The sequence below is a fragment of the Heteronotia binoei genome, chromosome 2, assembly GCF_032191835.1.
Source record: "Heteronotia binoei isolate CCM8104 ecotype False Entrance Well chromosome 2, APGP_CSIRO_Hbin_v1, whole genome shotgun sequence".
NCBI lineage: Eukaryota > Metazoa > Chordata > Lepidosauria > Squamata > Gekkonidae > Heteronotia > Heteronotia binoei.
Genome location: NC_083224.1, coordinates 41526284 through 41538867, shown reverse-complemented (window position 1 = coordinate 41538867; position 12584 = coordinate 41526284). Strand labels below are relative to the sequence as shown.

At 42.1% G+C, this 12584-nt stretch overlaps 1 protein-coding gene across 5 annotated transcripts in view; it reads left to right on the top strand.

The window, feature by feature from the left end:
• EYA2 (EYA transcriptional coactivator and phosphatase 2) overlaps positions 1-12584 on the top strand; it is a 183097-nt gene that overhangs the window by 157718 nt on the left and 12795 nt on the right. For all 5 annotated transcript variants that reach the window (XM_060230858.1, XM_060230860.1, XM_060230861.1 and 2 more), the window contains 2 exons: positions 8520-8578; positions 10233-10393. In XM_060230858.1, coding sequence (XP_060086841.1) covers positions 8520-8578; positions 10233-10393 — 220 coding nt within the window. The remainder of the gene's footprint in view (positions 1-8519; positions 8579-10232; positions 10394-12584) is intronic.

Genomic DNA, 12584 nt, shown 5'->3' with positions numbered 1-12584 from the left:
CACTAACTCTTTAAGCTCATTCACACTCTCTCAGGGCTAATCTACCACAAAGAGATGTTATAGGAGAATCTACCTCTGCTGTAGTTCCTGTGGTTGCTTTAGGATTAAAACAGAGGCAAGGACAATCATTTACATCTTTTTCACTTTGTCTCCTCCAGCTTTCCTCTTTTCTACAGTGCCCCCCCTTCTATTCATGCCAATCCATAGCCTTGGTTGGTGGTTAGAAGGGACCCCCTCTCCTTTTTACCAGTGGAAAGCCCAGTTAATAATATTCCAGAATAAAAGTCCAGAATAATAAAGACAGACTGTAAATAAAGTAAATAAAATTAATACTCTGACATAGTTTGCTCCTGATTTCATAGTAGCGTTGGCTCTTTGTACATCCATATTTGTGAAGTTATAGCAATGGAGCATGCAGGGTTTGCAATCTCGTATCCGGTGTTTTAATAAACAGGAAGGACATGAAAACAAAAATTTCAAGGGATGAGCATGCTTAAGTGGTGAATTTACAAGCTTCTGTCAGTTGTAGAACATGACTTTGCTAAATGTATATCAAAATGAAGTATTGTGTATGTTCCCATGTACATTCAGTCGTGTGCATGCCCTGTGGGAGTTCACAAATGTGGCACTGTACCCGGAACACCTTGTTGACAGCATAGTCCCAAATTGAAGAAGAAGACCGTAGATTTATACCCTGCCCTTCTCTCTGAATCAGTCTCAGAGTGGCTTACAATCTCTTTAATCTTCTTCCCCCACCAAGAGGGTTCTCACAGCAGCTGCCTCTGGCTGACCCAAGGCCATTCCAGCAGCTGCAAGTGGAGGAGTGGGGAATCAAAACTGGTTCTCCCCGATAAGAGTCCAAGCACTTAACCACTACACCAAATTGCAGTGGAATGGATTACATAATTCAGGATGTAAGAGTGCACTGTTGCCTATGAAGAAAGGTTAAAACGCTTGGGGCCCTTTAGCTTGGAGAAACGTCAACTGCGGGGTGACATGATAAAGGTTTACAAGATTATGCATGGGATGAAGAAAGTAGAGAAAGAAGTCCTTTTCTCCCTTTCTCACAATACAAGAACTCATGGGCATTCAATGAAATTGCTGAGCAGTCAGGTTAAAACGGATAACAGGAAGTACTTCTTCACCCAAAGGGTGATTAACATGTGGAATTCATTGCCACAGGAGGTGGTGGCGGCTGCAAGCATAGCCAGCTTCAAGAGGGGATTGGATAAAAATATGGAGCAGAGGTCCATCAGTGGCTATTAGCCACAGTGTGTGTGTGTGTATTTTGATCACTGTGTGATGCAGAGTGTTGGACTGGATGGGCCATTGGCCTGATCCAACATGGCTTCTCTTATGTTCTTATGCCAGAAAAACCAACCATTTTAACAGTATTTGTTAAGAATTCTATCAAAGAGGAACATAAAAATCTTCAAATTTCTGCTTGTTTCTTGGTAACTTCTGAATCTTCCTTCTGCAATTCATAAAATCCAGAATTTTCCTGGAGTATATCCTGCCTCATTTGGGCTTACTTACCTCAGTTTACATTTGATCAACAAAGCAGATAGTTTCAAAGGGTCACTGTGTTGGTCTGCAGTAGAACACCTAGATTTGAGTCCAATAGTATCTTTGTGAATAAATGCCTTCTTGCCTGGGAGGCTAGAGAGGGGCAAAAGCCTCCACTGTGCATTTTAGAAGTGTTTTTTTCACTGGGCTGAGAACAGGCTGGGAAGGAGGAAGTCTTTCCATAGCTGTCCATGCTCACAGCCACCTCTTAAGAAATGCTAATTGGTCTAGCTAAAGACAATGGGATGGCCAACCCCCCCCCCGCCCCCCGCTTCCTCCTAGCACGGAGCAGTGATTTGGAGGGATAAAATCCTAGATAGTCTGCAGGACACACCCCTTTTACCTGGTGTGACCTGGTCAGTGAGTGGAGTACCAGAGATGATAGTCTCCTTCCAACAAGGAGTGCTGTGGCCATGAGCACACACAGACCTCTCCTTCTGGGAAGGCAGCCAATTTTTTCCATGTGCTCACCCAGCTACAGACAACTACAAGGTTATAGCAACTCACCATCATCAATGTTCAATATGGTCAAGGACCCATCAAATAACATACAAACAGCAACATAACATCCATATAACAAAATGTATAGCTCGATGGCAACTCTATACAGATTCATCCTAAGCTTTAGGAGCCTATCCTATATTTTAACATCTGATAGGGCATGTATACAAAGGAGGACAGAGGATGTGCATTTTACCCATTTCTTTTGTTTTCCTTGCTTAGATCTGGTGCTGTGCTAAAAGTGTGCTTGCAAACATGTTCTTTTTAATCAATATTTATAACTTTGGATGCTGGGAGTGGCTCTCTGTACCACATAGATCTCCACCATCTTGGACATTTTATTTTAAAAGAAGCACCAGGAGGGGGAAGGCACTCAGTTAGCAAATGGCCATTCCTCCAGGGGCATACAAGGCAGTAATCTGTCCTCGTGGCAAGAAGGCACTGGCAGCAGGAGACACAGTGGCACGGCCTCCGTTTGGAAGGGAAGCTGGAAGTCCTTGCTCTTCTAAAGGGAAGTCCCCTACAAAGGTCAGATGGTGGCAGTGGGTTACCTAGAAGTGGAAGAAAAACCTCTCCAGTTGGGACCCCGTAGAAGTGGAATAGGGCTTGCAGGCCAGAGCAGGCACATTCTGCCCCAGAGACCAACAAGATTTTCCAGGTATAAGGTTTCAGGGGTCTTTCATCTTGTATCTGACAAAGGGAGCCATGACTGTCAAAAGCTTATAGACTGAAAATCTGTAAGGTGCTCTCAAACTCAAATCTAACAAAGAGCTATGTGGTGCAAAGTGGTAAGCTGCAGTACTGCAGTCCAAACTCTGCTCACAACCTGAGTTTGATCCCGGCAGAAGCTGGGTTCAGGTAGCCAGCTCAAGGTTGACTCAGCCGTCCATCCTTCTGAGGTCCTTAAAATGAGTACCCAGCTTGCTGAGAGGAAAGTGTAGATGGCTGGGGAAGGCAATGACAAACCACCCCATAAAAAGTCTGCCGTAAAAACGTCATGATACGACATCACCCCAGAGTCGGAAACAACTGGGGCTTGCACAAGGGACTACCTTTACTTTTAAACAGAGAAGTGATCTGAACATTACAGTGCTATAGCAAATGCTGTCAGAGAAGATAAGCAGTGGTAGAGGTTCCTTTTAATTAACCACATGACCTGGATAAGATATGCTAATCACAGAGTCCTTTGAGATTTCCGCATATCAGTTAAAGCTAACAGATGTGGAGCCTGGCTTTTGCAAATGTCCTCATTACCAAATTTTAGTCAAGCAAAACTGGAGCTTCCTTCTCAGCCACCCAGATGTTCACATCTTCCTTCCTCACTCTCCAAGGTCTTGAAAGCAAAATCTGCAAGAATGAAAAATTAGTCTGGTAACTAAGTACTGTAGTAAAATATGGTCTACATTCTTGCCTTGTCCAGCTTTCGAATGTTTTACCCAGTAATATGATAGTGCCGGTCGGCGGTGGACTATGAGGTAGCGTCTCGCTAAGTGTCATGGTATTTTATTAAGTTAGAAATGTGATCGCTACTGTTGTCAAACTTTAACATACAGAACAATTCATTCACAAATGAGAAAAGCAGATCCCCCCACAAATGCCTTTCCTCTGACATAATTGCACAGCACAACACAACTGAAGTTGAGTGGGCCAGGACAATGTCATTCCAGTGCGGCTTTCACAATCTGCATGCTCAACGGAGAATGTTTTTTATCATTTGAGAAAAGCATGCGAGCATACTAGCAGAAATCTGCTTTTAATTCTGCTTTCTTGGGCTGTGCAGACTAAAACTGACCGAGGAAGGAAGGAACTAAAGATATAACTATCAGTATGGAATTGGCACATCAGCTTTGCCTATAGGAAGTCTTCCTTCTAACATACATAACTCAAATAAAGCAATATCCGCATATCTAAAAGGATGGGGGGGTTTCCATATTTTTCAGACAAATCTTTTTTAAAGGATACTGAAAGATGCACATTTAAGTATAAACACGAATGGAGCTTCAGTCTTCTTTTAATTGTTAAATATCAGCCATGAGTGAGGAGGAATTCTCTTTGGACCACCAGAGTCCAAACAGGGAGGTGGGGATTTAACCCTTTTTCCTTTCCCCATTTTCTGGACCTTAAAAGACCTCTTCCCCCAAAGTGTTGTTTTTTCCAAGGGGGAAAACATACAGGTAGCATGAAAGCAACCTGTATGATTCCCCCCCAGTGGAGCAAATATCAGTTTGGGGTGGGGTGGATGAGCACAGCTGACATTAGGAAAATTTCATGAGGGAAAAGAGTTATCCCCCCTCCCTTCACACTATACAGGCCCTAATCTGAATCACACCCTCTGCAGTTGTTGGCTTTTTTAACAATAAAAATGTTCTGGAGATTCATTCATATATTTTCTGGCATCTTGTCTAACTTAAACATTTTCTGTGATATAAATCCCACCTGCATTTACATTTCAGCTATTGAAAATGTACGTATCAGAGTACCCAGTAAAATGCTTGGAGTTATTACATAGCATAGTAGTCCTGTCACGTTGACAGAAAATGGCACTTAGAGCTGTGCTCACACTGCACCATTATGTATGGCTTTACACAGTGTGTATGTAGGCCTGTCAGCTAAGAAAAGATTTTTCATGGCTGATTCTGTCTTCAACTAGTTAATTGATTAATTGATTATATTTAAATAAATATATGCCACATTCAGAAATCTGACAAAGTATGAATTATTAAATTTTAAAATTCTTACTTAATGTATGTTAAATCTCAAACTGAACCAATATTTCCCCCACTGTTAAATAAACCAGAGTATTCTATAGATTCAGGCAGATAGCCTTTTCCTTTCCGTCACACTTCATGCATTCACACAAACATCAGAAATCAAGAAAAACATAAAGGGGATAAGACAAATTTATTCCTACCTTCTATTCTCAAAGGGCAAGCAAAGACAATGTGAGCTATAGTCTCAGTCCTACTTGTGGAACACTGGCAGATTCTATCTGAATAGGGTGTCTGCTAAAACCTCCCATTTAACACTTTAAGGAGTCCATGCATGCCAACCAAGACTCACTGAAGTTTTGGAACTTTCAGCTTATAAAAATATGGCAGTATTTTCCAATAGAAGGACAGTCCAAGTGCAACGGGAGAACAGACTCGTCAAGCATGTAAATATGTACTACTGTAATCCAGTTCTGTAATACGGTCCTTTATTAATGTATATACCTCATTGGTAGGTAGACTCATTATTGTTTCTTTTAGCAGGTGGCTAAGCCAATAGAACAAAATTTGAGTCCGGTGGCACCTTTAAGACCAACAAAAACAAGAAAGCTTATGCCCAGAATTCAACTTTGTTGGTCTTAAAGGTGCCACTGGACTCGAGCTTTGTTCAAAGTGTTCTATGTTCAGGCTGAAGGTTGCAGTTAGGTTACCAATCTCCAGGTGGTTGACAGACATCTTCTGGGATTATAACTGATCTCCAGGCAACAGAGATTAGTTCACCTGGAGAAAATGGTTGCTTTGAAAGGTGAACTCTGTAGTGTTATACCCGTATAACATGACTCTGGGTTTGGGAAATATATGGAGATTTTGGGGTTGGAGTCTGGGGAGGGGAGGGACTCCAGTGAGGTAGAATGCCATGGAGCCCACCTTTCAAAGTGGCCATTTTCTCTAGGTAAATTGATCCCTATTACCTCTAGATAAATTCTGATTCCAGTAGATCTCTAGCAACCAGCTGGAGCTTGGCAACCCTAGTTGCACTCTTAAAATCATGTCATATGAAGATGTCTTATATAGAATCAGACCATCTGTTGGGGGTCTTGGAAAGAGAAGAGTCTTTCTCATTGCATACTGTTCCACCAGGCGATGATGAGGTGATGGACATAATAGAGCATCAGTAGGGCCTCTCTATCCATGTTGGCCCAATTAGGAGTAATGACTGTTGATTATTATTATAATCTCATTTATTGCCCAGCCAGGGATCAGGTCTTTCAAAATGTTCGCCATCTAGATTCTGAATTTTGAACTTTGCATTAGTAAATTGATTTGCTTGGTTTTATGTTTTAATTAGTTGTTTTAGGGTTGATTATGTGTTTATCTTTGATGTGACCTGCCTTGAACCTGTCTGGGAAGGGTGGGATAGAAATGTTAAATAATAAATAAATAATCTAGCTTGGCAGTGTCTCTCCTCTTATAGGCAGTGGCTGGTGGGGGTTTTGGAAAGAGAAGAACCTTTCTCATTACATACTGTGTAAGATCCTTTAACCAGAGGTGTGAAGGATTGAACCTGGGGCCTTGTTTGTGCAAAGCATGCTCTCTCCCGCTGTGCAGTGGCCTTTTCCACCCTTCACTCTAGCTCACTACACCATGCTGATCTACTGTTTAGGATAGAGAGGAATAGCTCAGTAAAAGTGTTATGGAATTAATAATAAAAGCCTTTCCAATTTATCACTTTGCCAATTCAGTTTGCCAGTTTGGTGTTTGCAGAATACATTTTTATGTCTGCCCTGCAAGGGTCATAAAAGGAATCTTTCTGACTTTTTAGGAATTGGGGATGTCAAACCAAATAAACAAGCAGTTAAAATAACATTTTTAAAGTTTTTGAGGTTGGGACCTCTTCCATTCAGACAATAAAGAACTTGGAAGGTAAGGTTTAGACTAGGGCATATTTCATAGGAGTCCAGCTCCAAGGGCATAATCTGTTAAATTGTATTTTGAGTTTTTTATCTCTCTGTACCTCGTATATAATTTTTTTTTAGTATGCTCAAACAATTGGGACTTTTTGTTCAGCTGTCTTTTCTGCTTTCCTGTGGCAACCTCAGCCACACCTAACAAGACAAGAGTATAATCCCCAAAGACATTTTGGAAGCCAAGAAATACCTTCTCCGTGGTATTGCTTGTGGAACAATGATTCCCAATATTCATAGATTCTTTTTAAGCATTGACTTATTTCTGCAAACTCATGGTGACTAATGAAACAGCAGAAGCTTTGAGAAATAGGACATCACGGATGTCCAACAAATTAAAACCAATACAGATTTAAAGCACAGCACTGAAAGCCAGTAGACAAGAGTTGGCACAGTTAAAACAGCATATCCGCCACCAAGTGCTCTCTGAAAGAGGACACAAGCTCTTGAATGCAAATAGGCCCCTGCCACACTGACTCTAGTAGGCCATTCCACAGAGAATGCCTGTGACTATCCTAAGTGAGGGTACCACCAGGAAAGGGCTGCCTTAGGAATACAAGTGGAGCACAGGAGTATACTGAGAGATGCAGTTAGGCTTGCCAGCCTCCAGGTGGGACCTGGAGATCTCCTGCTTTTACAACTGACCTCCAGCTGACAGAGATCAGCTCCCCTGGAGAAAATGGCTGCTTTGAAGGTTAGACTGTATGGCATTGTACTATGCTCAGGGCTTTTTTTGTAGCAGGACCTTCTTTGCATATTAGTTCACACACCCCTGATGTAGCCAGTCCTCATTTAAGGCCCTGCACTAAAAGCTCTGTAAGCTCCTGGAGGTCTGACTACATCAGGGATGTGTGGCCTAATATGCAGAGGAGTTCCTGCTACAAAACAAAGTCCTGACCATGCTGATGCCCCTCCCCTCCCGTCTTCTGGATCCACCCCCCAAAGTCTCCAGGTATTTTCCAGCACAGACCTGGCAACCCTAGATGCAGTTCAAGAGCCATGAAAGTCCTAAGCCATTAAGAGCCCTAAATGTTATAACCAACACTACAAACTGGAACCAGAAAGAAACAGTCAACCAATGCAGTTGAGGTAATTAGAGAACAGAAATTGTATTTGAAGCAATAATGCTAAGGATGCTCATTACAAAGGGAACTGTGCCATATGGCAAACTTCTATTTATACTGTGTTGGTAGAGGAGATCACACCTTTGTACTGTGTTATTGTGAAATAACTGCCACCACCAAATTGTGTACTCACAATTGCTAGTTCAGATTTCTTTAGTTTCAAACTACCGTTCATATGCAACAGCCAACGTTATGGTTGGCATCTTAGAACATTTGGCCAGTGATCTATTACAATAAGCTAAACTTCATTACTAAAGCATACAATCGTGTGTGTTGGTTTTCCTTAACAGTTCCTGATCTTTAAAGAAGACAGATTGCAGGTTAGGGTTTATAAACTATTAACGATGGTTTCCTGTCGAAAAACAATAAGGTTTCTTTCTGTGTTTCCAGCACTGCCTCCAATGAGTAAGAAACAATTTCCCCTTAGGTGAATAAAGAATTGTATGGGTGATCTCATTCATTGTCTGTTTAAGCATATAATGTTTATGTTCTGGGAATGCAGCATCTGAAATTTTGCTTGTAATCTGATTACTATAATTGATGAGAAATTGCTGGGTAATCTTCCCTCAGTTTGGCTTCTGTTGCACAAAATCTCTCCGTTGTTGTTTTTACAAAGCAGTACTCACTTCCTGTCTATTTTTGGAAATGATTTTCAGGACTGTGACCAGATACACATAGATGATGTGTCATCAGATGACAATGGACAAGATTTAAGGTAAGGCAATTTCTGTTCTGCAGTGCCCAGTGCATGCAGATCATATATATAGCTGGAAGACAGCGGAATTCATTCATGTCTTAAAAACCATGGCAGAAATTTTTGTCACATAGAGGAAATGTCATATTGGGGCATTATTGTTGTCTAACATTGGCATAGTACTATATGTTTCATGTATAGATTACAATCTCCATGGCAATGGTATGTGAATCCATGAGACAACCTTATACTGAGTCAGACAACTGGTCTCTCAAGGTCAGCATTGTCTGCTCAGACTGGCAGCAGTTTCCCAGGTTCTCAAGCTGAACTCTTTTATATTACCTTCTATCTGGTGCTTTTTAACCTGGGATTGAACCTGGGACCTATTGCATACAAATCTGCAATTTCCATTCTGACTGTATTTAACCACAGAATATAAAGGCTATTTTTAAGGGGACTCCCATCGTATCCCAGAATGCTCTTGTTCTATACAGCAAACATTTTTAAAAATTGATCTGCTGATCCCAGACTTTGTGCATATTACCTTTTTAATACTACTAAATTAGACGGTACCATTACGTTTTAAACTGAATTTCATGTATACAGTATTTTTGTTTATTTACTTACTTATTTGGTTTATATCCTGCTTTTCTTCCCAATTTGGGACCCAAAGTGGCTTACATCATTCTCCTCCATTTTGGTTTCACAACAATCCAGTGAGGTAGATGAGGCTGAAAGAGTGTCTAGCCCAAGGGTGGCCCAGAGCTACAAAGAATAAAAATCAGATGTTTGAGAGCCGCATGTATGTCTGAGAGCTGGAAGGAAGGAATGCAAATAGATGGAGGAGGAAGAGAGAGGTAGAAAGAAAGCAACTTTAACTGTAAATGCATTCTTCAAGCCACCAGCTAGCTTGGCTTGGAGAACTGATTTAAAGAGACTTTAAATGCCTTCTCCAAGCTGGCCAACAGAGTGGTGGGGGCTTCGAGAGCCACACAATATGTGTGAAAGAGCCACATGTGGCTCTCAAGCCACAGTTTGGCCACCCCCAGTCTAGCCCAAGGACAGCCAGAAATCTTCCATTGCAGTGTTGGGGATTTGAACTTGGTCACCCAGATCCTGGCCAAATGCTCTACATTGCTTTGTCTCTTTCCATCACACCAACAGTGTCTGAAAGTACCGTACATGGCACTGATGCTACAGCTTGTTGACATGTTGGCTTCTGAGAAAGAGGTTCAAGGCAAACTGAAGATGGTTCAGTATATGGTGACAGTCCACCTGGAAGTTCTTCTATGCAAGCCTCATTGAAATTAATGGGATTTCTTGTTCGGTTCCCATTCATTTCAAAGAGACATGCAAAAACTTCCATGTAGGTTTTGGGGTCTTTGCCCCCCCCCCCCCCACCATTGTCATATTGATTTAAAACATATAGGAATTATATTTGAGGATTTGGTGTAATATCATTCTAAGCTATAGCAATATAACTAAATCGTAATCAGAGAAGGCAAAGCTACAGGATAAATGATTCTGAAGAACCTTTGTTTTATTTCATTCTTGTTTCTCACAAGACTAGAAGTCTGTGACATCTCGTCCTCTTCCCTCTTTCTTCCACCTTCATCTTAATGGGAAACACTGGTTATAATTTCTCTTCTCCTTTTCCCTCCTTCCTTTGCCACAGCACATATAATTTCTCAGCAGATGGCTTTCACAGTTCAGCCGCTGGAGCAAATCTGTGTCTGGGCTCCGGAGTTCATGGGGGAGTTGACTGGATGAGGAAATTAGCATTCCGCTACCGGCGGGTGAAAGAGCTCTACAACACCTACAAAAACAATGTCGGCGGTAAGTGTCTCTCCAGCCCATCAGGGAACGTTCCTTCCCATCTTCCTAAAAAGCCTGGTCTTCCTGTTCCCCAGACCAGATGCAGAGAACAGCCTTATGTATTTGAAAACGTGAAGAAATGAGTGTACCAGAGAAGAGGAAGTGCTTTCAGTATTGATTTCCAGCTCTCATAGATGAACTGAGAAGAAACATGGACTTTTCAAAGCAGCTGTTGTAGCCTTGATGTTTGAACCAAAGGCTGGCTGGTAGGGGCAAGATTGCTCTATCCTTGCTTCATTTCTTCTGTCATTGTTACATGGTCCACATGGTGGTGAAATATTTTTTTTGCCTGAGCCACATCGCCGGCATTAAATTGACCAATGTGCTGAGTCCAGAAAATGCACCATTACCTTCTGTTGTAGTCATGCCCAGATACATGTTCAGAGGCGTAACCTCTATCTTCACCATCACTTTGTTGGAGAGCTTTGCAGAGAGGCTACAGATGTTGTTAATGGGAAATGTTCTCCTCTTTTAATCAGATACTTAGTTCATTTTCAGTATCTCCAGGAAGCAGATTGCGAATTGCTAGTTTATTAAGGCAACCAAAGAACCTTCTGGTAACCTAAAAGAATAACAAATATATTGTGGCATACATTTGTTAGTCTTTACTTGTTCTGCCAGTCCTAACCTGGTTAGTATTTGGATGTAAGACCACCAATGGATTCCAGGGTTGCTATGCAGAGGAAGGCAGTGGCAAACCTTCTCTGTAAGTCTTTTGCCTTGAAATCCCTGCAGGCTTGCCATAAGTCAGCTGCAACTTGACAGCACTTTACATGCACGCACAAACAATGTGCTGTCAAGGCCCTTTGTGATGGTCATTTGTAGAGCAGGAAAAATCTCAGTGGAGAAACTGCTATCACAAGACAGTGGGGAAAACCATCCATGCTGGAACCGAGTACCTTTTGTAGTGCAAACAACCCAGTATTACATCATCACATCTGCCGCATAGCTGGAACCAGAACAACAACAAAAAGAAAGATCAGTAATGACAATTGCCCCTCCAGGTATTTTAAACATGTGCAATTCAGGCCATTATCCAGAGTAATGACCTTCTCATGTATAATGGGAATAACGACTTGGCACACGGCTTTTCAGGGGAATTGAAATAATAACTGGTTGGAACAATCTGGTCGTCTGTTTCATCTCATACCGTTAGCTCCTCTCAGGCAGTCACTAATCTGGAGGAAATAGTCTGCACCTTTAATGGTTATTGTTTAAGTTCTGTGCATGTTCTGCTGAATGTGTTTTAATGTTCACATGAGCAGCTGATAAAGATACCCCCAATCCTGCGGTGTTCCCTCTCTTTTTCCCCCCTCCTGAGCAGAGCAGTTTACATTCTGAGCTGAATATAACTGCTGTGATCATAAAATGGACATTGCAAGACCCTGTGTGGCTCCAGATTGCTGCTGAGCTGCGCGGGGTTTCCTGGTGTTAATGAACAGCCGCTCACACGCACAGCTTAGAGGGAACACTGTAAATTGGTACAGATGCTTCCAGTAGAGTTCAAAGCTCATTACCATATCTCGGGAGAGTTGAACTCATTTGTTATGGGGGCCAGATCTGATATAAATGAGACTTGTTTGGGCCAGGCCATGTCCAGTTGGGTCATGTGAGACCAGACCATGTATATACCTATTAAAGATTAGGTCGCAGAGATATAAACTTTATAAAGGACACAGAGAAACACAATTAAATATTTTTAAAAAAAATTTAAACCTTCCTTAAAGTGTTAGCACTTGTTGGTATTAAAGGTGCGTCTTTGTATCTTTCCCATGGGATTCAGGGTACTGGGCAAAGGAAGCTCTGGCTCCTTCCTTCCTTCCTTCCTTCCTTCCTTCCTTCCTTCCTTCCTTCCTTCCTTCCTTCCTTCCTTCCTTCCTTCCTTCCTTCCTTCCTTCCTTCCTTCCTTCTCCCCTCCCTCTCTAGGCTCACTCCTTCCTTCCTTCCCTCCTTCCCTCCTCCCCCCCTCCCTCTCTAGGCTCGCTCCTTCCTTCCTTCCCTCCCTCCCTCCCTAGGCTCGCTCCTTCCTTCCTTCCCTCCCTCCCAAAATTATCTCACAGGGTATTGTGGAGGGATAATAAGTGAAAATGCCAGGGGAGCCAGGAAAGAAGTCAGTAAAGCAGCTTGTAATGCTGCTTTAATCAACCTTGAC